At 39.5% G+C, this 26848-nt stretch overlaps 1 protein-coding gene and 1 pseudogene across 2 annotated transcripts in view; one reads left to right on the top strand and one right to left on the bottom strand.

Moving 5' to 3' along the window:
- Window positions 1–26848, top strand: part of CHD2 (chromodomain helicase DNA binding protein 2) — a 118333-nt gene that overhangs the window by 22898 nt on the left and 68587 nt on the right. Inside the window, exons 5-15 of the mRNA XM_079700161.1 lie at window positions 6449–6556; window positions 9254–9394; window positions 10680–10813; window positions 12219–12444; window positions 13996–14096; window positions 15292–15336; window positions 15510–15688; window positions 17640–17764; window positions 20655–20871; window positions 22776–22865; window positions 23734–23924. Coding sequence (XP_079556287.1) covers window positions 6449–6556; window positions 9254–9394; window positions 10680–10813; window positions 12219–12444; window positions 13996–14096; window positions 15292–15336; window positions 15510–15688; window positions 17640–17764; window positions 20655–20871; window positions 22776–22865; window positions 23734–23924 — 1557 coding nt within the window. The remainder of the gene's footprint in view (window positions 1–6448; window positions 6557–9253; window positions 9395–10679; window positions 10814–12218; window positions 12445–13995; window positions 14097–15291; window positions 15337–15509; window positions 15689–17639; window positions 17765–20654; window positions 20872–22775; window positions 22866–23733; window positions 23925–26848) is intronic.
- On the bottom strand, window positions 10935–11124 carry LOC307050709 (translation machinery-associated protein 7-like; annotated as a pseudogene). Its single transcript has one exon. The product of its transcript is annotated as a translation machinery-associated protein 7-like (transcript).

Below are 26848 nucleotides of genomic sequence, written 5' to 3'. Positions count from 1 at the left end.
GGCATTTGAAGCCCAGGATTCTTAGTTTTTCACGTGTAGGTGTTAGGCTACTTTTTGGGGCAAACCCCAGCTATTCCATCTGATTTGCCCAGTTAGCCCAATTATTTTTTTTCTTAAAAATGTGCACAAATATCAAGCATATAGGCATTTGGTATTCTCTTCTAGATAAACAAGGAACACATTTAGATTGGCTGTTTTTCCTTTTCATTTGTTCTTTGTGTTGGCATGGCAAAGTTATATTGGTTGGACACCCATTTTAGTATGAAATTTCACATTGTTGTTTCCATGTAGTTTTACTATTGCAGTTCGTAAGCCAGAAAATTTTAATTCATGGGCTTAATGTGAAATCCGTTTATGATATAGATTATGTATTTGTTATTTTAAAACTTAAAAAATTGTACTTATGGTAAAAAAAATTTGACTTTTTTGGGGGGGAGAAATAATTAAAAAAATCTTTTTTGGGGGAATGTGTGGATCCCTTTGACAAACTGAATTCTACAGCCCATCTCCTCAGAAAAATACTCAAAACTCTGCACACAAATTCAGGGGGTTCTCATGGTAAACGATTGTCCTTGGCTCCCACTGAGAGCCCCAGTTATATATTCTCTGTTTTAAAGTATTAGTGATCCTTAATTTAAGTGTTTGGCCTAAAGCAAAGTAATGTGAGTTTTTAAAATCCATTTCCTCCTCTCCAAAATAGAGTAATACTTATTCTTCTGACCTAACAGGGTTATTAGAAACTATGCTAAGAAAAGTCAAGTAGTATTTAATATTGCCCTGCCCAGAGGGCATACGATTTTCATTTGTGTTTTAAATATTTCGTTAGAGTTGGAGAAATGATAACTGAAGGCAAGCCTGTACTTCTTGGCAGCTCAGAATTCTCTTGTTCCCCAGTCCCAGGGCCTGCTTGGGAGACTCTGTTCTCAGCTTCCCAGGCTGATGGCCTTTTGGGGGCTTTTGGGAAGTCCATGCATGTGCTTTTTCCTCCACCGTCTGGCTACATTCTGCTGGTCTCTTGGCTGTACTTGAAAACATGAACTCCTCATTTTTTTTCTTTCTTTTTTTTGGCCGTGCTGCATTAATTCCCCAACCAGGGATCGAACCCGTGTCCCCTGCAGTGGAAGTGTGGAGTCTTACCTACTGGACTGCTGGGAAGTCCCTGAACTCCTCATTTTAATGGCTTTATCTGGGTGTGGAGAAGCCTTCCATTTTTTCAGTCCCTGTGTAACACATCAGACTTACTCTTTTTTTTTTTTTGGCTGTACGCGGGCCTCTCACTGTTGTGGCCTCCCCCATTGCGGAGCACAGGCTCTGGACGCACAGGTCCAGCGGCCATGGCTCACGGGCCCAGCCTCTCCGCGGCATGTGGGATCTTCCCAGACCGGGGCACGAACCCGTATCCCCTGCATCGGCAGGTGGACTCTCAACCACTGCGCCACCAGGGAAGCCCCCGGACTTACTCTTTTGACTGGCTTCTGGCTTCTATATTTACTTTCCCTCTCCTGTCAATCCTGAGAGCTCTCCAAAGTTGGCAACTCTCAGTGGCCTTCATGGACCTTTCTTTCCCTTGAGTAGAACCTTTTCATTCCTTGTGGGGGGTTTGTGTCTTCTGTGATGCTGCTTTTCTACCCCTGGGTGCTTCCATAAGAACTTAGCATAAGCTGAGGTTCTCCTCATGCTTGTTTATTTGGGCCCTGGGCTGGCCTCACTTCTTGTAATCCTCTGGGCAGCTGGAGAGTACTAGGGCTTATGGGGACCTCTCTCCTTCTAACATTAATTAGAGGAGGTCCTACAACTGCTAAGGCTCAGGTTGCAAGGCATAGCACTACAGGGGCCTCTGTGATCTGAGCAAGGGTAACAACCCAGTGTGTGTGCACATGAATTTCAGAATTGAGAGACTCACTCAAAGGGAGTGGAAATTTGGAAATATTAGCACAGGGAAGTGTTTTTCTGAAACCCTGCCCTACAGATTGTATTACAGATTTTAAAGTTTTTAAAAGGAGCCATTTTAAAACTTTTTTTTGGAATTAATTTCAAACTGGAAAAATTGTAAGAATAAGAGTAGTACAAAGAATGCCTGTGTACTTCACTGAGATTTACCGTTGGTTACCATTTTTGCCCCATTTGCTTTATCGTTGTGGGTGCTCTCCTTATATATTGCACACATGTTTCAGACTAAGATTCATACATCAAGGTCTTTCACCCCCGAGTACTAAGTGTGTATTTCCTAAGAATAAGGATGTTTTCTTTCATAAGCACAATACAGTTTTAACGTAAATAGATTTAACATTGCTACAACCCCTTTGTCTAATTTATATTCCCATTTTGTCAGTCAACCCAATAATGTCTTTCATAATATTTTTCCACCCCAAGGACAGGATCCAATCTAGGGTTAAATATGTGTTAGTTGTCAGATTTCATTAATCTAGAGCACTTTCACAGACTTTCTTTGCTTTTATGACATCGTTACTTCTGAAGTACAGTCTTGGAAGGGAGTAACTCTCCTTGAGTCATGTGAATTAGCATTTTAAAAGCTTAGAAGAGGAAAACATTTTTTGAATTAGTTGGCAGTGTTGAAAATTGAGGGATGGTATGTAAGAATCTAGATTTCTAGTTTTTGAGAAAAGCTGTCAATGCTGCCCCATATAACACTGGTCTTTGTAACCTTTGGAGAGGCCGTGAGTTCTCCATTTGACCCCATTTATGGTCCTTACCTGGCCCCAGTGGGTATTTGAGACTATAACCCCTGACTTAAAGTCATACAAACAAAATTTTGAGTTTTGCTTCACCCACTCAGGCTGTTTTGATCATTGAACCCTTTTTTTTTTTTTTTGCGGTACGCGGGCCTCTCACTGTTGTGGCCTCTCCCGTTGTGGAGCACAGGCTCCGGACGCGCAGGCTCAGTGGCCATGGCTCACGGGCCCAGCCGCTCTGCGGCATGTGGGATCTTCCCGGACCGGGGCACGAACCCCTGTCCCCTGCATCGGCAGGCGGACTCCCAGCCACTGCGCCACCAGGGAAGCCCCCGTTGAACCCTTTTTTATGTAGTCCCTATTCATGTTATCCTAATCTGTGAAATGTACGGAATTTCTCCTGACTCGTTACGGTCCCAGTAGTGCTTACCCCCACTGTACAGTGGTTCCAAAACCCTCTCTCCCAACTGGAATTTTAAAAAGTATTTCAGCTGTAATCATTTGAAGTTATTCTCCTGGGATTATAGTTATTTTTCCCTTTCCACTGCTTTGAATTGAAAGTCTTTCACAGTCCTGTGACAGTGGAAGAGAATCCTCATTAGCCCCAGATTTCCCCTCTTCACTGGGACTTGGTACTGAAAGGCATTCTCTTCAGGAAGATCTACTGAAAATCAGTGAAGTTAAAGCGACTCTTGCCCTCTTTTCCTTACCTGCCTTCTAAAGTGGAGGAGAAAGGAGTTCCCTTCTTTGAGCTGTTAGAGACAGTTAATAGGAAGCCTCAGTGGCTCTTGACCAGAGTTTAGGCCCATTTTATTTAAAAATGGCTTTTGTTCCTTCCCTCCTTTACAGTTCAGATTTGATTTGTGTCCTACTAACCACCTTTTCTTAGTAAAGGAAGAAAACTATACCCAGTTAACTTGCATTCTGACTTTTTCCTATCTATTTATATTGCCTTGAGGCCTCAGTGGCCAAATCTTGGTAGTTTTCTCCCCAGTTCCCAAAATTTTGGCAAAAATTTCCATTGATTCCCTTTTAGGGAATCCCATTGATGGCCTCTTAGAGCTGGATCTGGCAATTCAAGTCTCCTTTAATGTATGAAAAATATTTTAATCACGATCTCATATTTTAGACTTCTCTTCATTGTAGCCCAGCATATAATACGTGGCTTAGTCAGGGAGTCTCCCTCATAAAATTTGCATTATATAAGAAGCTAGCAAACTAGAAGTGGACATTGGTTTCACTTGTTGGAGAGCCAGGGTTGGGCAGTAATCTTTTTGTAATTGATTGCCCTTTTCACCCCTTATACAAAATGACTTAGTATTGCTGGTTGTAACTTACTTCCCCCCCCCCATTCTGGAAAATTAAAATGAAATTTGAAGTAATCCAGCCAATTTCAAATACACATACATAAGACTCATTTAGATCTTTTAGGCCTCTTGATTGTTCAGATCCTCCCAGAATGTATAAGCCTGGCTTTAATGTTTGCAGATTCTGTGGTCTTCAGTAGGTTATGGTTGAGAGTAGCAGGGGTGGGGATTTGACATGTACCAAACAGCTTTTGTTCTCCCTGGTCTTGAGTTTCCCCCTACCTGGGAAGAGGCCTTGGGACCAGACGATTTGCTAATTTTTTGTACATTCTTACATTGGGAGATTCTAAGTCCTCCTGGTTGTCTGTAAGTCTACAAATCTGCAGTTTAACTGGAAAACTAGACTCAACATCCATTCTCTCAGTGTTTACTGCCAGTTTAGTCTCCTAAAGTTATGGAAGTGGACCTTATTAGCTACCCTGATATAGATTCTCAATTTCTGGCAGAGTTATGTAAATTACAAATAATACTTGACTGTGGATCTTTCTCATCTGATCTGCTCTCCCTTAGGTCTTACGTGCATGTTCTTTCAAGCTTGTTGCCTGTGAAACCACTTCTCTCCAGTTTGACTGTGTGAGTTCCTTCTAAAGGGTAAACTGTTCTGGACTTGGCCCAAGGGAGACTGTAGCCTTAGGTGCCAATCTCCCAATTGCTGGAGACATCTTCCTTTTTTCCTTCCTGGCCGTCACCATCTATTCCTTGGATTCCTTAGCAGACATTTATTGTACGAGGCTCTAGGCAAGGAGAATAAAGCAGGTGCCCAGAGTATAGTTTGCTTTAAAGAGAGAGTGAAGGATATTAGGTGACAATAGTAGGCCTTAATATCTTACCAGTCTGCTTCCAAAAGCACCCTACCTGTCTGACAGTCTGATAGGACTCATTCTTTAATTATTTCTTTATTTAACAAAGATGTATCTCCATTTGCCTCCTTTGTGCTAAGCTCTGGTACAAAGATACCCTGCCCACATATAGTGACCTACTATTAGGTAAATGGATATGAGATGGTAGTGCCAGTAGAACTTGAGTAATGTACGTAGAAGTGCTCCACTGCGTTTTCATGGAAGGCTTGAAAAACATTTTTTCCCTTAATGTTTCCACTAATTGAAGTGCAGGGTGGCTCCTGGACCTGTTAGGAAGGTTCTTCACCTATTACTTTGACTTACTCTCCCATGAAGAATATTGATTTGACTTTGCAACTTGGCAAGAGTTGTCTTTAGCATAACCTCATTTTCTATACACAGACCCAGAGGCACAATGGTAATTGTTTTGTTTAGAGAGAACCCCAGGTTCTTGCCTATTAAGTTTTTTTTTTTTCCTCTAGATATTTCATGCTCAGTAGCTATTATATATGCTCCTTCCTTCTTCCCTGCAGGTGAGAAATGAGCTGAGTTTATGTGATGTCTTGTTTGGTATTCAAGTAAACTTCAAAAACTGTTTGGGGATAGTAGGGCACCTATAGGGTATGGCTCTCCCAAGTCTTCTACAATCTCGAGGAGCAAAAGAACACCTACTATATTTAATAATTATTAAAAACTACTTCATTAGTTGAACAGGTTATTTAGTAGGTAGTAGATTTATCACTGAAAAATAATTTTGGGGATTGTTTTCTCAGTATATTCTAAAGTTGTTAAAATAACTAGTATAGTAGTTCTCAAGTCTCTCACTAGCATCAGCATCATCTGAATTTGTTAACATTCAAATTTTTAGGCCTCACATTACACCTACTGAATCAGAAACTGGCTGTGGCCCAAAAATCTCTATTTTTTTTTTTTTTTGCGGTACGCGGGCCTCTCACTGTTGAGGCGTCTCCCCCTGCGGTGCACAGGCTCCAGACGCGCAGGCTCAGTGGCTATGGCTCACGGGCCCAGCCCTCCGCGGCATGTGGGATCCTCCCGGACCGGGGCATGAACCCGTGTCCCCTGCATCCGCAGGCAGACTCTCAACCACTGCGCCACCAGGGAAGCCCACAAAAATCTCTTTTAATAAGCCCTTGAGGTGGTTCTGATCCATGCTAAAATTTGAGAACCTCTGATCTAGTATATATTATGGCTTCAATCTGGTCAATGATAATAGTAAATAAAAACAGAATATTAGAGATTTAGCAGCATTTTTTTTTTCAGAACAAATGGTTTAAAAAATACAGCCTTAGCTTCCATTTTCATTTATTTTTGATACCAGATATAAAATAGGAATAGATATTACACAGCCCAGGAAGGAACACAAGCAAAATTTAAATGGAGCTAGAACAAATCTTTTAGCATAATATCTAAAATATACATGTTCTGCCTTTTTGGCTAATCAGATTGTCAGATTTGTCAGATTCTTCAAGCTAAACAATCTTGAAGAATTCTTTTAGAAAAAAAAATTTTGCTTTGCTTTTGATCACAGAGAAAAATGGAAACGGGAGCCCTCAGAAGATGAACAGGAACAAGGCACCAGTGCAGAGAGCGAACCAGAGCAAAAAAAAGTGAAAGCCAGAAGACCTGTCCCCAGAAGGTGCAGTGTTTGCTTGAACATCTCTGCTTCTGGTCGAGCTTAGTTTGTATTAGATTGAGAAGGACGATGTAGTGCTAACCCGAGGGCCTTAATTGCTGGGGTACAGTGTGTTGTGATTCCGGATTTTGAATGCCTGGATAACTTCTTGCCAGCCTGCATCATTAGCAAGTAATTCGATTACTGAGCTACTTATATTGATTTTGTGTGTTTGCATGGTACGTAGCTCAAGAGTGGATGTTACTGTTCATACTCCAGGCAGACTAGTTATGAGGAGCGAATGTATCTTCCACTCTTAAAAAAAGCTCCCTGTGTATTTGACTAGTGTACAAGTTCTTTTTGGGAGAACGAATTGTTAAGTTTAATTGGCTGGTTCAAAGCATACTTTACTGTTTGTTATCCTGTTCTCATAATCTTTATAACGTTAAGCAGAGAATCTGTGCAGGGAAGAAAGTAGGTGGAGATGAGAGGAAACTGGTAATTTTTGATCAGACATATGGCAATGAAAGGTACTGGTGATGGGGTATGGAAGGCAGGAGGCAGAGAGGCCCCAGGAAAATTTACCTCCTTGCAGTATTGCTTAGGATGTGTTTGGCAAATATTGACTTTGGGCCAGATCCCACTCACCACCTATTTTTGTATGGCCTGCGAACTCAATATAGCTTTTATAGGTGAACATTTGTAGTTTGGTGATGGGGAACACTAAATTTGAACCCTAGCGAAGTGAAATGTTATCCCTTCGAAAAGAATTCTGTTCTCGTTAGTAGATGTTGTATCACACAAAAAAGTACTCAATGATTATTATTATTTTGTTTTGACTTTCGTCAATAAAATATTTGTTAAAATTTATCTTCTCTTGTTATATAAGTACCTATGTAGTGGCCTCAGCTTTGCCTCTTGTCTGAGAAAGTAAAAAATACTTATCCTCTGGCCATTTACAGCAAACCTGTGTCTATCCCTGGCTTAGGACGTTGTACCTGACCCCTCACCTCACACCCCAGCAGGGAAATTCATCAGTGAGTTTTGTCTCCTTTCTTCTCAGTTTCAGTTCTCAGGGCTGGAATCTACTCCAGTTCTGTCTTCTAGATTTTACCCATCATTTATTGAATCTCTGATCATCTGTCTGTGTAGTGTTGGTTATGGCAGGTATGAGAGAAACAGGTGACTATGATTGTGAGTTTCCGTCTCCCTCTTTCTCCTTTCACCTTTTTACCACTGATGGAGAACTTGGGGATTTCCTCTTGAGAGCTCCTAGTCTGTGGCTCTCAGTCCTGGCTGCAGGGAAATCACTAGAGGGCCACCTCCTCAGTCTGTTCCATTGGTCTGTGGCAGGGCACAGTCTCTCAGGTAGCCTTCCTGGTATATTTAATGTACATAGGAGAAAAATATATGTGTAGTTATTTCTTGTCCTTTACTTCCTTTATACAGATGATGGCATTCCATGCGTCTTCTTCTGCATTTTTCTTTCATTATCTTGGAAATCTTTCATTATCAATGCACAGAAAACTCCCTTTTTTATGGTTACGTAGTATTCTGTTTATTGAACTAGTTCCCAGTTGATGAATGTTTAGTTTTTCCAATCTTTTGTTACTGCAAATGCCACAGTGAATACCTTACTGTGTCTGTATCAGTCTATATCTGTAAAGTCAATTCCCAGAAATAAAATTGTTATATTTGTAATTAAAAAAAAAAATAATTTATTTTATTTATTTATTTTTGGCTGCGTTGGGTCTTCGTTGCTGTACACAGGCTTTCTCTAGCTGCGGCGAGCGGGGGCCACTCTTCCTTGCAGTGTGCGTGCCTCTCATTGCAGTGGCTTCTCCTGTTGCAGAGCACGGGCTCGGCGCAGGGCTTCAGTAGTTGTGGCTTGCTGGCTCTAGAGCGCAGGCTCAGTAGTTGTGGTGCACGGGCTTAGTTGCTCCGTGGCATGTGGGATCTTCCCGGACCAGGGCTCGAACCCGTGTCCTCTGCATTGGCAGGCGGTTTCCCAACCACTGCGCCACCAGGGAAGCCCTGTAATTTTGATAGATATTTCCAAATTGCCCACCAGAGAGCTGCCATCAGCAATGTGCTGCATGTGTATTTTTATGTCAGGTGATCCTGAGGAACAGTTGAGAACCGTTGCCTCAGAACCCACAGTACAGTTGTCCCTTCGTCCCTGCGGGGGATTGGTTCCAGGACCCTTGTAGATACCGGAATCTGCAGATGCCCAAGTCACTTCCTTATATAAAGTGCTATAGTATTTTCGTATAATCTATGCATCTCCTTCCATATACTTTAATCATCTGTTGATTACTTATAATACCTAATACAATGCAAATGCTATGTAAGTAGCTGCTAATGCTCAGCAAATTCAAATTTTACATTTTGGAACTTTGTGGAATTTTTTTTTGCAAATACATTTTTGATCCATGGTTGGTTGAATATGCAGATGTGGAACCTGCAGATACAGAGGGCTGACTGTATTCCTATAAATGACTGAAGGGTATTAGCAGTAGAATCACTTTCATGTTTCTAGTGAAGCAGATCTCTAGTGAATTAGAATTTCAGGGAATGGGACTTGGGAATATTCATGTCTAACATTCCCCTGGTTAATTCCTATGTATGAACCCTGCTCTGGGAAATAACAATTATATAGATTTGAAGTAGACAACAGATGATAAAGTAAGGACTTTGCCATTTTTTCTTTTCTCATTTTAGAGCAATGCCCAAACCTCGTGTTAAAAAGCAACCTAAGACTCAGCGTGGAAAGAGGAAAAAGCAAGATTCTTCTGATGATGAGGATGAAGATGATGAAGCTCCCAAAAGGCAGACTCGCCGCAGAGCGGCTAAAAATGTTAGGTAGGTGATGCCCCAGAAGGTTTTCATTAGTGTGAAGGGAAGGTGATAGTGTAGTTGGCTAGAGCTTGGTTCTGCTAAGTCCAGGATTAGGCATTTGATAGGTAAAAATAATGACCTGTGTCTTGAGGTTGTATTTGGAAATCTGGTCAGGGTTCTTGCAAAAAGAATGGTTCTGGCCAATAGGAATATGGAAAGAATAGTGATAACTCATTTCAAGCCTTCATTCCTATGAAAAGAACTGCTTTATTTCAAGTTCATGTTTCGTTGAGGTGGTAGTGATGTTATCTTCATTTCATAACATCCTGTTTTAGGAAGGACATTAGGATTGTATTTTCACTTTTGAATTGCTCTTTGAATCAGACAAATTCTTTTAAGTTTCAGCTTATGTATTATTTGGATGTAATAATCTTATCAAGCTTACGATACGATATGAAGCATTAATAGAAAATGAAATAAAGGAATAGATATATGCAAACATAAATATTTTACTTTATATGAATCAAAGGGTATTTAATTTCCTTTTAGAGGATATGCAGGTTTCTTTTGGTCTACTTAAAGATGGTGAAGCTGAGTCCTGGAGTTATTAATAACCTGTTCAATGTATCCAGTTAATACTTTGAAAGCTAGGACTAGGTTTTGAGTATGTTAATATGTAGCTTAGCACTTTTTCCTCCTACAGCTGTACTGCATCCAGAATTGTGTTTTTCTCTTCTGTAACTCCCAAACCATTTGTTGTTAATATATGGCGGAAGGTTACATTTTAATATTTTATTACCAGGAAGTATGCTCAGTAACTTGAGAATACTTAAATTTCTTATTCTTGTTATTGGGAGACAAAATGCAGGGTCAATACATTCAATCTTAGACCTATTGCTCCGCTTTTATCTAATGGAATACTAGTAATTTTTTTCATTTGTCATGCATTTTCTTTCTTTGTAGTTGTTTTCTTGTTTATACATAGTAATGATCTCATTAAAAAATGAAAACATAGGAGTGTCTTTGTAGTAGTTTTCTATGTCTTGCTTACAGAAATCACTGTAGTCAGTTTTTGTTTTGAAATATGAGTTAGCCATGAGTTAGCCTTCCTGCAGCTATCTGTGAACATGCATTAATACTTTAAGCAGGAAAAAAAAATGAACTTCGAGCCCACTTTATCGTGGCTGATCTGCACAACAGCATGTTGGAGCCAAAAGGGTGTGGTTCCTTGTCCTGATGATACTATGTATGGTGGTGTTTGAATCTGAAAAGATAGCTTCTCATTTATTCATCATTATTCCTCATGCAGTTATAAGGAAGACGATGACTTTGAGACTGACTCAGATGACCTCATTGAAATGACTGGGGAAGGAGTTGATGAACAGCAGGATAATAGTGAAACTATTGAAAAGGTCTTGGATTCAAGGCTGGGCAAGAAAGGAGGTATGTGAAGACAACACTTCATTCTTGCCATAGGTGGCAACAGATGTTACCGGCAGGAAATCCAGATGTATAAACAGGAATAGAATTAAGGATCATCATTGCCACAGGCACAAGGAACAGCTTACTTTTTGCCAGGTTTCTTAATTCCACCTGTGGACAGGGACCCTTCCCCTTGGCCTTTGCTTTTAGCTCCTTGAGTTACTTTGCTCCTCTTTCTGTTTCTGCTTGAATGCTTCACCTTCCTCGTCCATCTCCTTAGCCTGATTCTTGGGTTGCTTCAGGGGCTTCTTGCCACCTTTGCAGCCAGACATGACATCTGCTGCCCCTTCCCTGCCATTGGAAGCTAGCAAATTACTTTTTATATCTGCTCGGTAAGGCCCAAATTTTATGTATTCAGCTCTGAAGTGATGAATTTCAGCCCATGCCCGTATTTGTTGTGAAATGTGGAAGTTTTTCTGACCCACAGAAAAACTGACCTGAGACTATAGGGCTGTGTCCCATATGTCTTTGAGATTTTAAAATTGAGCTGGTTAAAGATGTTTTAATATCTTAAAAACCAGTGATGCAGCAGAGATTCTTGATTATTAACATTAAGTAAATCTACCTTTAGTTACTTGTTTTTTTTTTTTTTCTTTTTTCTTTTTTCTTTTTTTTATTAGTTTCTGCTTTATAACAAAGTGAATCAGTCATACATATACATCTGTTCCCACATCCCCTCCCTCATGCATCTCCCTCCCTCCCACCCTCCCCATCCCACCCCTCCAGGCGGTCACAAAGCACCGAGCTGTAGTTACTTGTTTTTGAATCTCCTTGTGATAAGTGTTCAACGGGTTAAATACATATTTGGACAGTAGTGAAGAATTTTTTATATCCAAATTGAGATATCTCACAACTCAGTTTTTTAAAGTAACCTTTCCATATCAGAAATATCAAAATAATACCTAATTCATTTTTCTTTGTCTTTTTTTTTTCATCCAGCCTTACTTGAGGTTAAGAGAGTTAACAGGGAGTTTTGGGTGGATGAGTAATTGGGGAGATTTTAAATTCTCTTACCTTGTTCTTAATATTCCTGGAGAGAGAGACAGATTTGTTTTCTGAGTTAGTAGGGGCCAAAACAAAAGGATATTGCTGTTCCATTTTTATTGTGTTTGGATACAGAGATTTCTTTGATTTCACCAGCAAATTTTGTAATGTTTTAAGTAGTAAAAATTGGGTTTGCATCATGAAAATATTTGAAATTGTTGATCATGTTCATTCTGTATTGTTTATGAATTTCTGCTTATTTCAAGTCAAAGGATTTTGGTGCTTCATCCATAAAGAGACTCTTTAGACATTTGTGTATTTGGGAAGCTTTTCAATATCTGGTTTAATGTATTTTTTAAAATTTAACTGAATCCTTTTTCAGCCACTGGAGCTTCTACTACTGTATATGCAGTTGAAGCTAACGGAGACCCTAGTGGTGACTTTGACCCTGAAAAGGATGAAGGCGAAGTCCAGTACCTCATCAAGTGGAAGGGCTGGTCGTATATCCATAGCACGTGGGAGAGTGAAGAGTCCTTACAGCAGCAGAAAGTGAAGGGCCTAAAAAAACTAGAGAACTTCAAGAAGAAAGAGGATGAAATCAAGCAATGGTACATTATCCATCCTGGATAAAAGAAATACATTTGCAGCCTGGAGGAAGGGAAGGTTTTTAACTAGTCCATGGAGATCACAGCTATCCAAATTTTGCGTTTAGCATCTGAATGAACGTGGAGGCATCCACGATTATGTTTTATAAAACTGTGAGCTGAAGATAGTATATATTTTTGTGTATAGCCACCAAGTCTGTAGAGTTTAATAATAACTAGGTTGTGGAGCATTTTTCAGACATGATCTCATTAATCCTCACAGTAATCCTATGAGATTTGTACTGTTGAACAAAATGTTTTTTTGTGGGAAGAGTGAGGTACAGAGCAACTCTGTGAGAGGGCCAGGATTGGAATTCTGGCAGCCTGAGTCCAAGGCTAACATACTTAAGCACCTTGTACTTTCTGTGGTGGTGCTGGGGTAGCTTGAATGTCAGGAGTTAATATTCTAGAACTCTCTGGGTTATGATATACTTAAAACTAATCTTGGTTTTACACAGTTTACAGAAAGGATGTGACAGAAATGTTCTGAAACTGTGAAAGCCTGTTGTTTGTAGTTTACTTACAGCTTTGAACATGCTAGGTTGCATGTGAGACATACGTGGGGTCACAGCATGCACACACCTAAACTGACAAAAAGAAGCATAAGTTCCCCCGAAGACGTGTGTCAGTGTCATGTGATGAGGTTATTTTGTGTTAGGAATAGGGACAAATGGGTTCCAATTCCTATTTTATTACTATGCAAAATATGCTACCTCAGTAAATCAGAAGTTTTTTTCTTTGAGTCAAAAACAAAAATATGTATCCCTAAGATATGGGTAGTTTGTAAAGCGATTAGAATTTTAAAAATCCTTGAAAGCTATAGTAGTATTTAATTTCAAGTTGCTGGTGTTGTCGTTTTATAAGTATGAATAACTGGTTTTCTAAAAAAGCCATATTTAATCACACCTAAAGCCCATACATATTTGAAAAAAGGCAGGTTTTCTTGTAAATCTGGAAGAGTTTTATTGTCCTTGTCTATTAAGATATATGAATTTATCACATGAATTCATCACTCAAAATAGTTTTTTTTTTTTTTTTTTTTTTTTTTTTTTTTTTGCGGTACATGGGCCTCTCACCGCTGTGGCCTCTCCCATTGCGGAGCACAGGCTCCGGACGCGCAGGCTCAGCAGCCATGGCTCACGGGCCCAGCCGCTCCGTGGCACGTGGGATCCTCCCAGACCGGGGCACGAACCCGCGTCCCCCGCATCGGCAGGCGGACTCCCAACCACTGCGCCACCAGGGAAGCCCAAAATAGTTATTTTTAGGTTTCTTTATTAATGGGCCACATCAGAGAGAACAACTGGTGTGTCCTATAAGTCTAAGGTTTTTAGTGTTTTCTGTAAGTCTTACATGTTTTTCTTAAAATCTCTGGCCTAATTATTAGTAAAAGATTACTAAGGGACATATGAAAGTAAAGACTAAGTTTCCTTTCCTACCTTGACTTTGCATTGATAGATGTATATGGATCCCCCAAATCTAATAAGTATTTATTTTTTTTGTCTGTCTTCTGTCCAGGTTAGGGAAAGTTTCTCCTGAAGATGTGGAATATTTCAACTGCCAACAAGAGCTGGCCTCAGAGCTGAACAAACAGTATCAGATAGTAGAAAGAGTAATAGGTAAGCACATGGAAACTCATCTAAGCAGTGTTTGAGCTCCAGGAGTAATAGAACTTTTTCTTTTGGGAGTAATGTATATATATTGAAAAAATGCGGGACTTCGCTGGTGGCACAGTGGTTAAGACTCTGCGCTCCCAGTGCAGGGGGCCCGGGTTCGATCCCTGATCAGGGAACTAGATCCCACCTGCATGCCACAACTAAGGAGCCTGCCTGCTGCAAGTAAGATCCAATGCAACCAACCAACCAACCAACCAACCAACCAACCAAATAAATAAATAAATATTAAAAAAAAAATACATTTTTGTAGGTATGCTTTTGGAGAATAGACAGATGCCTAGATTTATTTTGAAGGAAAAGCTAACAAGCTTTGCCAGTAGATTTGGAGATGGGGGAAAAAGAAAGAGCTGGCAAGGATGGTGCCAAGATTTTTGACCTGAGCAAATAGGAGACTGGAGGTACATTTACTGAAATAGAAAGATTAAGGGAAGAGCTGATTTTTGGAATGGAAATCAAGAACTTATTTTGATATTTGTCAGTTTGATATACTTCTCAGTCATCTAAGTGGATAGTATTGTGAAGGCTGTAGCATATATGAGTCTGGAGTTTAGAACTCAGTCCGGGCTGGAGATTTAAATTTGAGGATATAATCCGTATGTAGATAGTATTTAAAGCCTAAGGTTTAATGAGATAATCAAGAATGTGTACGTGGTGATAGTAGAAGTCGGAGGGCATTCTAGCTTTTGGAAGTCAGGAAGAGAAACCAGCAGAGGAGAGTGAGAAAGGACAGCCAGTGAGATAGGGGGAGAGCCTGGAGAGGGAGGTGTGCTGGGAGCCAGGTGATTCACGCGGCTCGGGCAGGAGGAGGCGCTGCCAGTCAAAGAGGACTGGGACTTGATCCTTCAGCTTGGCAGCAGGCCTGGCCCTGGGGAGATGGACCCATGAGGTGGTGGGGCTACAGGCATGATGGGGTGGCTTCAGGGGAGAGTGAGGGGACAGTATGAAGAAAGCTCCCCCGGGGAGCCTTGTTGTAAAGGGGGAACAGAGAGATGGGGTAAGTGCTAGATAGGCTGCTTTTTCTTTTCTTTTTTTAAAGATATGAGGTAGTAGAGTATATTTGTACTCTTATTCAAAGGACCTAAAATGTCACCGTTTTCTTGGTTATGGTGATAACTTACCCAGCTTTCCATTTATTTAGCTGTGAAGACGAGCAAATCTACACTGGGTCAAACAGATTTTCCAGGTAAGCAAGACAACTTGTTTATAAATGCTGTTTAGCATTTAAGAGCAGTTCATGTTTTGCAGAATATTTACAGCTTTGCCACATGGTGTTTCCTTGGTCATACATAAAACAGAATGTCACTCCTCTCCTTTAATTGACAGTTGCTGATCTGTACATTTTTATATGTGAAATAGCTCACAGTCGGAAGCCGGCACCTTCCAACGAACCTGAATATCTATGCAAATGGATGGGACTGCCCTATTCAGAGTGCAGCTGGGAAGATGAAGCCTTGATTGGAAAGAAATTCCAGAGCTGCATCGACAGCTTCCATAGTCGGAACAACTCAAAAACCATCCCGACAAGAGAATGCAAGGTGTGCTGACTGCTGGCTTTTGAATTTTCAGGGGAAAGGTGTATTGCTACAAAGGGTTGGCCACATAGATAGATGTTGGGAAGGGAAAACACTACAAAAGTAAGGGATAATTCCTATTTTGAAGTGAAAGAAAATGACTTAACCTTGACATCAAAGGAAAATAATTAAAACAAAAGGAGAGGATGAGTTGTATAATGGCTTTGCTGACTTCTTTAATCTTCTTATTTACACAATTAGATATATCTAATATAGAGATATTGCAGAGAATACTGGGAAGAATTAAAGCACTTTAAAGAGAAATGACAGGAAAGAGGAGTGTCTGAATTCTAGGTTATAAACCAAATATATAGGCTCTTTTATTTGCTGGATTGGTTGTATAGTTCCTTTTCTTTCGTTGGAATTCATTCCCTGTGTAAATTGGTATGCTTGGGTCCTCAGTAATAAATGTTTATGTAAGACATGGCCTCTTTCTCCAAGAGGTTGACATTCAAATTCATGGCACCAAGCCTCTATCTGTGAAAAGCAGTGTGTAACTGAAGGTCAATGAGTGTGATAAAGACTATTGCAGAAGTAGGAGTCACTGAGCCACAGGGATCATTGAAGGGGTTTTAAAATGAGGAAATTGTGGTGCTTGAAGTGCCCTGTCCTTGAAGAATTGATTGGAGCTGGTTAGACAGACAGAAGGGGGCCCATGTTATTGGCCTCCCGTGAAAGATATTAAGAGAAAGATGTTTTTATAGTCAGTAGAAGGACCACTGGACCTCAGGGTAGGAAGAGAGGTAGGTGATATTGGCGAGTCACAGTGTGTATGTCTTGAATACCTTGGAGGGTATTTGGATTTTATTCTGTAGGTATTCATAAGCCTACCCTCCTGAGTAGAGCAGCAGGCAGGAAATAGTATTTCGTTTAGAAAGTTTCATCTAACGGCCATGTGTTGGAGACCAGAGTAAGCAGTTGTTATAAAGCCAGAAGGTCCCACCAGGAAGGTGTCGTAGAAGCCCATGGAGGGAGAATTAGTGTGAGGACGGGGGGAAGTGGCAGCAGCTGGGGGGTCGGATGGGAGAAACACTGTGGGGCAGACGTGGCAGAAGTGGACAGCCAGAGGCGTCTGATTCCATTTACTGCCAGCTGCTCACAAAGGAGAGCTGCAACTAACAATAATTACCTTATCAAATACATTATTAGGACGACACTTCTCATAATGGGGCACTATTCCAGAGAGTGCTAATCTTCAGAGAAATGCTCCCTGAAAAAAACACTATTGTGGCCAAATAACTTTGGGAAGTATTCCTGAATGAGTTTCTCCTGTAAGTTCACAGCATACACAAGAATGTTAGGCTTTGAAAAGTCATGAGCCGTGAAATTTTTTATAAGTTTTTAATCCATTGTTTCCCAAACTGATTTGGCCACAGAATCCACATTTTGTGCACACCACAGAGACATGGCTTCACTCGACTGCCAATTCTTCACACCTCTGGAGGTGAGAGCAGCATCCTTTCCTTCAGAAACCAAACTCACACAGTTGGGGGTTCAAAGTAGGTGGGCTGCAATTCAGAATTTACAAATGCTGTTATGGTAAAAGTTCCGCTGCATTTAGCATATACAGACTTTTCCAGAGTCATTGTTTAGAGTAAGCTAATGCCAAGATGAAAATAGGAGACTCAACTGCTGTACTGTAGAGATGATGTAAAGTAAGTGCTATTTAATGATGTTCACAAACTTACTTCAGGAAAGGAGCAATAACTAAAAAATATTTCGGGATGCAATCTGGCTTTGGGAACGCAGACCACAATGCAAGAGCTCGTGATGGGTTGGGTGTGGTTGGTGATTCAGATGTGAAATTTAAATCCTTATGCTTTGGTGTAGAGCACAGAAATCATGGCTAGCATTTTAACATAGGAACAGGAGGAAGGTTTTCTTCAAACCTGGGCTTTTAAATTTTGCATTTCAGGCCCTGAAGCAGAGACCACGATTTGTGGCTTTAAAGAAACAGCCGGCATATTTAGGAGGAGAGAATCTGGAGCTCCGAGATTATCAGCTAGAAGGTCTCAACTGGCTTGCTCATTCTTGGTGCAAGTAGGTAGAAAAATACGTTTGATGTTTTCTCTACTGTTTCTGGCTTTTTAAAACTGTTAGGTATAAAGAATTACTTCCTTTTCTTGTACATTATAGAAATAAAAAAATATATGATTGAGAGGAGCCACTTCTGGGAGTTTTTATGTATGTATAATTAGCAGCTTAGTCTGAAGTAAAAAGTACTTTGTTATTTAGTTATTTGGGGGTTAATTTCTCATAGCCAGAGACCTATGTCTTACTATGTTATTTATGAGTATATATAGCAAGGTAATTGGCCCATATCTTTAGTGGGGAAGGAGTTATTCTTAGAAGAAAGGAGGAAATGTCTTTTCTCCATTCAGTTGTCTTTCTGAGCCAGGGAAACCTTTAATTTTACATAGTGGTGCTGTAGAGTGATGTTAACCCCACCCCCCCGATTGCTGTACAGGCCATCCCTTGTAGAGGAAGTTCTCTGACAGTTGGACTTGTGAAATTATCCTTTACTTTTTTGTAACAAGATCACCATAGTCTTGGAAAAAAGAAAAAAAGAGATGAGACAACGAGGTTTAAAGGTACTTTGAGGCTGTACTCATAACTTTTATTCACCAAATTCAATTGCAAATTCAAGTAGTCCCTAATTAATATGTATTAGGGACCTAGGTAGGCCTGGAGAATTTTTTTTTAAGATTTTATTTATTATTTATTAATTTTTGGTTGGGGCTTAGTTGCGGCACGTGGGGTCTCTGTTGAGGCATGTGGGATCTTTCGTTGCAGTGTGCGGGCTCTTCGTTGTGGTGCGCAGGCTTCTCTCTAGTTGTGGCGTGTGGGCTCTGTGGTTGTGGTGCACGGGTTCCAGACCACACGGGCTCTATAGTTTGCAGCACGTGGGCTCTAGTTGAGGTGTGGGAGCTCAGTAGTTGTGGCGCGCGGGTTGCTCCAAGGCATGTGGGATCTTAGTTCCCTGACCAGGGATCGAACCCACGTCCCCTGCATTGTAAGGCGGATTCTTTACCACTGGACCACCAGGGAAGTCCCAAGTTCTCAAGACAAATTCTCAAGTCCCTTGAGAATTTAATAGTGAACCAAGACAAGACAGGAGTTCCCTGTCTTCATGGAACATACAGTGTGAGAAGTACCTTTAATGTATGTCTCCAGATTCCTTCCCTCACATGTAAACTCTTAATTTCTTCAATGTTTTATGGCAAAGCAAGAATTCTTATTTCAGAATTAGACTACAGCCTGAAGACAAAAACATGCCAGCTTCTTTTCTCAATGCCGAAAAGATGGTTTTTAAGTTACAGAGGTGCATTTACAATGACTTTCCCAATTGAACCATGTACTACTCTGTCTTGTAAAAATTTATGTAATATTTAACGTTCAATATGAGAATCAGAGATCTTGATGAGATTCAATTTCTGTGACTGAGAATGGAAGTCTGATGTTCTAAATTCCTTGAAAATTATTTTTGTTTCAGAGAATAGTGAGACCTGATCTTCCTAAAGGACGGTTATAAGTTAGGTGGAGCCTTAAGGAGTTGTGTAACTAACCCTCTTGTTTTGTAGTTGAGGGCTCTTAGGAGCCCTTGTCCAAAGTCACACCATGTAGAGTCCTGAGCTAGCATTACTTTAAACTAATTCAGAATCAGCTGAAAAGGGCCTAGGCAGCTACTAGGCCCTGGTCATGGGAACCTTGAGTTAAGTAACATGCTGTTTTGGTCTAGTTCCAGAAAAGCAGGCAAATCAATCCAAACTTCCTTTCATGTGTATAAATGGACAGTGGCAGTTTGCTAGGGAGAGGAAATGTTGGAGAAAATTAACTGTTTCCTCCCCAGTGGTGTGAAAAGGTGAGAGAAATATGAGGAAAATTACTCAAAGGAATCTCTTCTTGGTGAATTAAATGTCTTGTTTTTCTAATTGATTAAGTTGTCTTTAACTTGAATATTGGTTTTAGTTCTCTGCGGTCCACTGATTAAGCATGTATTGTATATGTGTAAACCTCCCATGGCCTGATTTTCAAGAACCTTTTAATATTTTCAAACTTATGGCATACACGCAGTCCTGGTTTCCTGCCAAATGGGCTCTTTTCTATTTCTGGAACATACTTTCCTAACTCTGGCTATTTCTTTCAGTTTACATTAACTTAATTTACTTAAAGGTTTTTTCTTAGTATCTTTACAATCCTTTTCTATTAGGATCCTGTTGAAATCCTGCCCTCTGCCTGTCTCCTAGAGCCTTGTTTCTCAAAGTGTGGTCCAAGCCATATACCCATAGCGCAATATCCAGAAGTACTTGTTAAACGATACAGATTCTTGAGCCCTTCCCCAGATAACTCTGATTCAGTAGGTCTGGGGTGGGATTCAGAGATCTGATCTGCAGCCTACCTCTGCTGTAGAGTAGTGTATTTAAAACAAACTCTGTGTACCTGCAGCATTTAGGTCTAGGGAATAGTGTATGTAGCATTAAACAACCCAGTGACCTGCAGTGGAATGGGTGGGCACTTTGAACAAAGGCACATGACTGTCAGCCTGTAGGGTTCATCAGCAGTGGGGATAGCCCATCTGCCCTTGCTTTCTGTACTGATGGAACCCAAGGTCATGTGCTTGCATACACCAATATAACAAAACCTGCCTTCTCTGTTACAGGGGATAGATGTAAAAGACCAAAATGCAAGATAAAGAACATATAGTCTGAATAGGCTCTTGTAGTAATCCAAACCTTGATTATACTTAGATTACTTGTTACTCAACTGTCTTATGTAGGAGGGTTAATTGCAGAGGAGAGGAAAGACATTAGTCTCACAACCCATGTCTTGCTTGGTGACATTGTGAGGCATTGATGCCTTTGCTGTTTGTGCACATACTGTTTTTTTGTGAACTAATGATATTTTTGTTTTTATCTTTTTCTTTTTGCAGAAGTAACAGTGTAATCCTTGCTGATGAAATGGGCCTAGGAAAGACCATCCAGACCATATCATTCCTCTCCTACCTGTTCCACCAACACCAGCTGTATGGCCCCTTTCTTATAGTCGTCCCTTTATCCACCCTCACCTCATGGCAGAGAGAGTTTGAAATCTGGGCACCAGAGATTAACGTAGTGGTTTACATAGGTGACCTGATGAGCAGAAATACGGTGTGTAAACAAAAAGAATTGGGATAGAATCTGTGTTATAAATGTATTTTTGGAAATTGACCTAAAGCCATTATAGTCTTTAGTAAAATGGTGATTCTGACACGGTGCTATGCTCCTGATATTGGGAGATGGATGTATCCCAAAAATACAATTCAGATAGTCTTAAAAACATATGCTTATTTTGTAAAGAACAGCAATAGCAGTACATGAATGGGAATCTCTCTTAGTTGGATTGCAGTATTAAGTTTTTCTTCTTTCTTTCCCCTGTACTTTCAAGACCACTTTATTTATAAAGGATTATAAGATAGAGTTAATGCCTTGTGGAATGTTAATATTATTTTTGCTATTTGAGCAGAGAGACATTACTGAAAATAATTGAGTTCTTAGAGTTTGTTTCCTAACCTTTTAAAATAGTGAGGTGGCATAACTTACAAGAAAGGAATAAAAGGACAGTGAGCCATTTTAGAGCTGCAGAAATGAGAATTATCTGTCTGATATCAAAGTGAACTTGAGCATCAGGAACTTAGAACACATGGGCTTAAGTTTGTCTTTGTCTGGCAAATCTTTTCTTGATAACAACTTTTTTAAAGGTATTTACTGTGTGCCAGGCCCTGTGCTGGGTGCTTTATATATATTATCTATAATCCTTATGATAGTCTTCAAAGTAGATGATGTTCTTTCCAATCTACTGATGAAGAAATTGACTCAGAGAGTTTAACAATTGTCCCCAGGCCAGCTGGAATGTGGCAGAGCTGGGATTGGGACAAAGACACGTCTGGTCCCAGACCTTTGCTTTTTCACCACTGTGTGTATGTTGGAATAAACTGTTTCTAGGGGATTGCTTATAATAAGTGCAAGCCATCAGGAGTCCTCAACCTTTGAGAGAGATGTTACAACCATATATTACCATGCTAATGCAAATTCATTTTTATTCAATATTTTCATTAAAATTTTCTAACCTAAACTCTGGCAGACTTCATTGCTCTAATTTTGAGTTTCTAAGTCTATAGTAGTTCTTAAGTTTGTTAATCCATTCGTTAACCATTAAAAAAGGAAAAAGTTCTAGATTGTGCAGAATTGCTTCAAGCACTACTGCATTGAAAGGTGAAGACAAAGAAAGTGAACTCTTAAAAAACTGTGGAATCAGGGACATTTTCTTTTCTTTCCAGTACTCCTTTTCTTTGTTCTTCTTCCCACTTTGTGGTGAGTCCCTGCAGCTCTCCTTGACTTGTCCTCCAGTTCTTAACTTGACAGCCAAACTGTAGGAGCTCTGTCATGGGCCATTGTGCTTACTGGGTGTCCAGTTAAATACATTATATTATACTTCAGTACGAATGTGTTAGTTTTGTGTTCCTTTGTGTTGACGTTATTTTCATTCATATTAAATTGTATTTTCATCCTGTAAGCCTCCTTTTCCTTTTTCTTGGGGGCCACATCTTTCTGCTGTATGATTAATGAAATTTCTGATCAAGCCAGAGGTTGGAATTTGTTTTATTTACTAATAAAAGTATGCCCTACCCAAAGAATGATCATATTGTATTTCCTTAAGAAAGTTCTCATTCTGGGAGATCCCTAGATGAGTTCAAGTTACCAGGGTTTAATTGCTGATGAAATGCATTTTTGTGGTCAAATACATCGGGGGTGGAGGGGGGCAGAGGGAGATGACAATTTATTTGAATTCTGGCAATAAAGTTTTTGCTGCTCCACGATAGATCTTTTAATTCTAACTCATATTGCTCTATACTTTGGTTGCTTAGGTCAGTTTAGAATGTATAAGGTATTCATTAAATTCTAATCAGATTTATTTTTTATTTGGTATATTTATTGCATCTGTCATAAGACTTGTTGGTGATATAGAAAGGTAAAGGTAGAAATTATACCTTAATAATCGTTTTCTCTTATAGATACGAGAATATGAATGGATTCACTGTCAGACCAAAAGGCTGAAGTTCAATGCACTTATAACAACATATGAGATCCTCTTAAAAGATAAGGTGTGTAATTGGTAACCATAAGGCTAAATTTTGGAGTGTGACTTGTCCAAATGATGGGGTCTTTGCCTCCCCCTTGCCATGTTACTTTTCTTTTCTTATTTTAAAAAAGCAAACAAATGAACAAACAAATCCATGAAGAATATTAAGGTTATTAAAAAATAAACAGAACCTTACAGTTGAAGGGGACCTTGGGTCACCTAAGCCAATTGAATTAAATAGGTGAAAGGGTATTGAGACCAGTAACTTACTGGAGATTCTAGTCAGTCATTGGAAGCTGGTCTTGAGTGCCCTCTCAGGTACTTCCCATCTTATTATTAAGCATTTCTCCAGAACAGATGTTGTGTAAGGGTCTCTGAGGAGGAGGACAGAAAAATGAAGCTTTTTAAATTATCTCCTTCCCACAGTTACTAAGAAATATGTATGTGCCAGGTGATCCCACTGGTGATAATAAGCATAAACAAGTTCAGTTTGGTGGCTCTTGGTGTTTCCATGCTTCAAGGTTGGGGTGGAGAATAGGCAGAGAAGAATCTTGATTAAGGAGAGACTGCAAAATCATGTATTTTTTGTTTTTGTGTTGTTTTTGCCCAGCATACCAGTTTTTTTGTTTTCACTTTGAGGCATGCAGCAAAACCTGGCATAAAAGACCCCCCCCTATAGCTTTTAGAGGATGACCTGCTCCTTTGAGTAGACACCAATCTGTTAACTAACAGAATAAACAGAAGAGTCCTGATATACTTTAAGTCAGTGAAGAATAAATGTTTCTTTGTATACCTTTGTGATGGTATTTGTACAGAGATAATTAACACTTGAAAGTACTTTTGGGTTCCCTTCTGACCTGGTGGCTCGTTCTGTTTTGTTTTTACTTTAGACTGTGCTGGGCAGTATTAACTGGGCCTTTCTGGGAGTGGACGAAGCCCATCGGTTGAAGAATGATGACTCTTTATTGTATAAAACTCTGATTGATTTCAAGTCCAACCATAGGCTCCTGATTACGGGGACCCCTCTTCAGAATTCCCTCAAAGAGCTCTGGTCCTTGCTGCACTTTATTATGCCGGAGAAGTAAGCTCCTTCCTATGTGTTTCAAAAGATGCTAGAATGTCTGAAATGCCAATGCTCTTTAACTTTTTTAGTAAACCTTAGGGAAAACAGATGGCGTGGTTTGGGGAAAGCAAAGCATTGAAGCAGCAACAAAAGTAGTAAAATGTTTCATAACAAATGATAGAAAGCTCAGAAATCAGTCCGTTAAGAAAGAAAGCATACTGTCTACCAAACATTTGAATCATTTAATGCTTTGGGGGAAATAATTGATAAATAGGAAACATCAGACCTTCTCCCTATTGTTATAAGGTGATCAATATAATTGAAAAAAGTATACAAGGTACACAATCTGACAAGTATTAAAAAATATCTTAACCTTTTGATAACAATAGCACTGGGTTTAGGTCTTATTAAAATCTAACTTAGTAAAGAATTGTGGAATGTCTTTACTGAAAAGATTTTTGTGGGAAAGATGGTATGCACGTTTCATAAAACTTAAAATTATCCATTGGTGTTCAGTGATACTTAAAATGAAATCTAAATTCTTTACCCTGATTTGGAATACCCTACTTAGTCTGACCCATCTCATACCACTTTCTCCATTACTAATTGTGCTCCAGCCATCCTGGCCATCTTTCTGTTCCTTTAACATGCCAAGCATTGCTATTCTTTCTGCCTGGAATGTTTTTTCTCCTCCTTATCTTCATATGGCCAGTCACTTATTAACATCTTTGCCTCAGCTTATATGACCACCTCCTTTTAGAGGTCTCCTCAGACCACTGAACCTCAAGTTCCTTATCAGACATGCTTATCATCCATACCCTGTTTTATTTTCTATATGGCACCTCTCTCTTTTTCATTTATTTCCTCATTCATACCATGTCATTAATTAAATTATGCATTCAGAAGTAGCAGAGATCTTATTTACTTTATTCATCCGTGGTCCACATTGCCTAGAATGGTACCTGGCATGCAGTAAACAGTTAAATTGAGAGTTGTCAAATTGACAGGTAAATGCTCCACAGTTTTTTTTTTTAAATTTAGAAAAGACTGAGTGCCTACTGTATGCCATAAACTGAACGAGGCATTTTGGATGGCCTAAGGAACAATAGAGAAATGGTCCCTTTCCCGATGTGTTGTTACCTTTTTTTTTAAGCAGCCTATTGGGATATAATTTACATACCATAAAATGTACCATTGCAAATATACAAATTAATATTTTTTAGTAAATTTATAGAATTGTGCAACCATCACCATTAGCTACTTTTAGAATATTTTCCTCACTGAAAAAAGTTCCCTCTCGTCTGTAGTTAATTTCTGCCTCATCTTCTAGCTGTAGGCAATCACGAATCACCTTTCATCTCTAGAGATGAAATTTCTAGAAATTTCATCTAAATTAAATCCTAATAAGTAGTCTTTTGCTTTTGGCTGCTTTTATTTAGCATAATAATTTTGAGATTCTCCCATGTTATAGAGTTTATTAGGAGTTATTTTCTTATTATGGAGTGATAGTCCATTGTATGCACATCCAGTCACCAGTTGATGGATGTTTGGATTGCTTCAGTTTTGGATTATTTTGTCTTTGTGTGGACGTATGACTAGATCTATAGGAGTGAAATTGCCAGATTGTTCAGAAAGTGTATATTTAACTTAAACTACCGGCTGTTTTCCAAAGAGACTACCATCTTATATTCTCAGCAGAAATGTTTTGAATTTTCTAGTTTGTCTGTATCATCACCAGTACTTGGTGTATTGTCAATCTTTTGGATTCTAGCTCTTCTGGTGGATGTGTAGTGGTATCTCATTGTGTTCTGACTTGCATTTGTATAATGACTAATAATGTTGCACATCTTTTCCTGTGTTCATTAGCCATTTGTATATCTTTGGTGAAATATCTGTTCAAATCTTTTACCTATTTTTCAATTGGATTGTTTGCCTTCTGAGTTGAAGAGGTTTTTAATTTTTTTTTTAAATAGTCTGTATTGAAGTGCTTTATATTAGACTCACATCTTCTCTAAGTAAAGGCTGTAATACTTCATTTCTCCAATGCAGGTGGATGCCTTTTATCTTTTGCCTTATTGTACTGGCTAGAACCTCCACGTTGAGTAGAATTGGTGGGAGTAGGATGTTACAGAATTTTTGTTACGCACCCTTTATAAGGTTGAGGAAGTTTTCTTGTAATTCCTAGTGAGTGATGGATTGAGTGTTGGATTTTGTCATATGCTGTTCTTCTTTATCTTTGAGGTGACCATGTGGTTTTTGCTCTTTATTCTACCAGTATGGTATGTAACATTAGTTCCTTTTTAGCCAACCTTTTAATCCTGGGATAAATCTGAGTTGGTCAGAATGTTTCAGATTTATGTTACTTTTTTTTTTTTTTTTTTTTTGCGGCACACGGGCCTCTCACTGTTGTGGCCTCTCCTGTTGTGGAGCACAGGCTCCAGATGCGCAGGCTCAGCGGCCATGGCTCACGGATCCAGTCGCTCTGTGACATGTGGGATCTTCCCGGACCGGGGCACGAACCCGTGTCCCCTGCATGGGCAGGCGGACTCTCAACCACTGCGCCACCAGGGAAGCCCTATGTTACTTCTTTTTAAAATATTTGATAGGATTCACTAGTGTTGCCTTGTGAGCTTTAGCTTCTGTTTGTGGGAAAATTTTTAATGACTATTTCTGTTTCTAGTTATAGGTCCATTCAGGTTTTCTATTGCATCTTGACAGTTTTGTTAATTTGTGTCTTTCTGACAATTTGTTTATTTCATCTAAGTTGTCTAATTTGTTGGCATAAAGCTGTAGTATTTCCTCATAATCCTTTTAATTTTTGAAGGATCAGTACTGATCTAAATAATTCTTTGATTATGGCAATTTTGTGTCTCGTCTCTTGGTCTTTTTAGGTAAAGCTTTTAACAATTTTGGGGATGTTTTCAAAGACACCAGCTTTGGAT

Source organism: Hyperoodon ampullatus, assembly GCF_949752795.1.
Source record: "Hyperoodon ampullatus genome assembly, chromosome: 3".
Classification (NCBI taxonomy): Eukaryota; Metazoa; Chordata; class Mammalia; order Artiodactyla; family Ziphiidae; genus Hyperoodon; species Hyperoodon ampullatus.
This window is presented reverse-complemented; position numbering and strand designations above follow the sequence as displayed.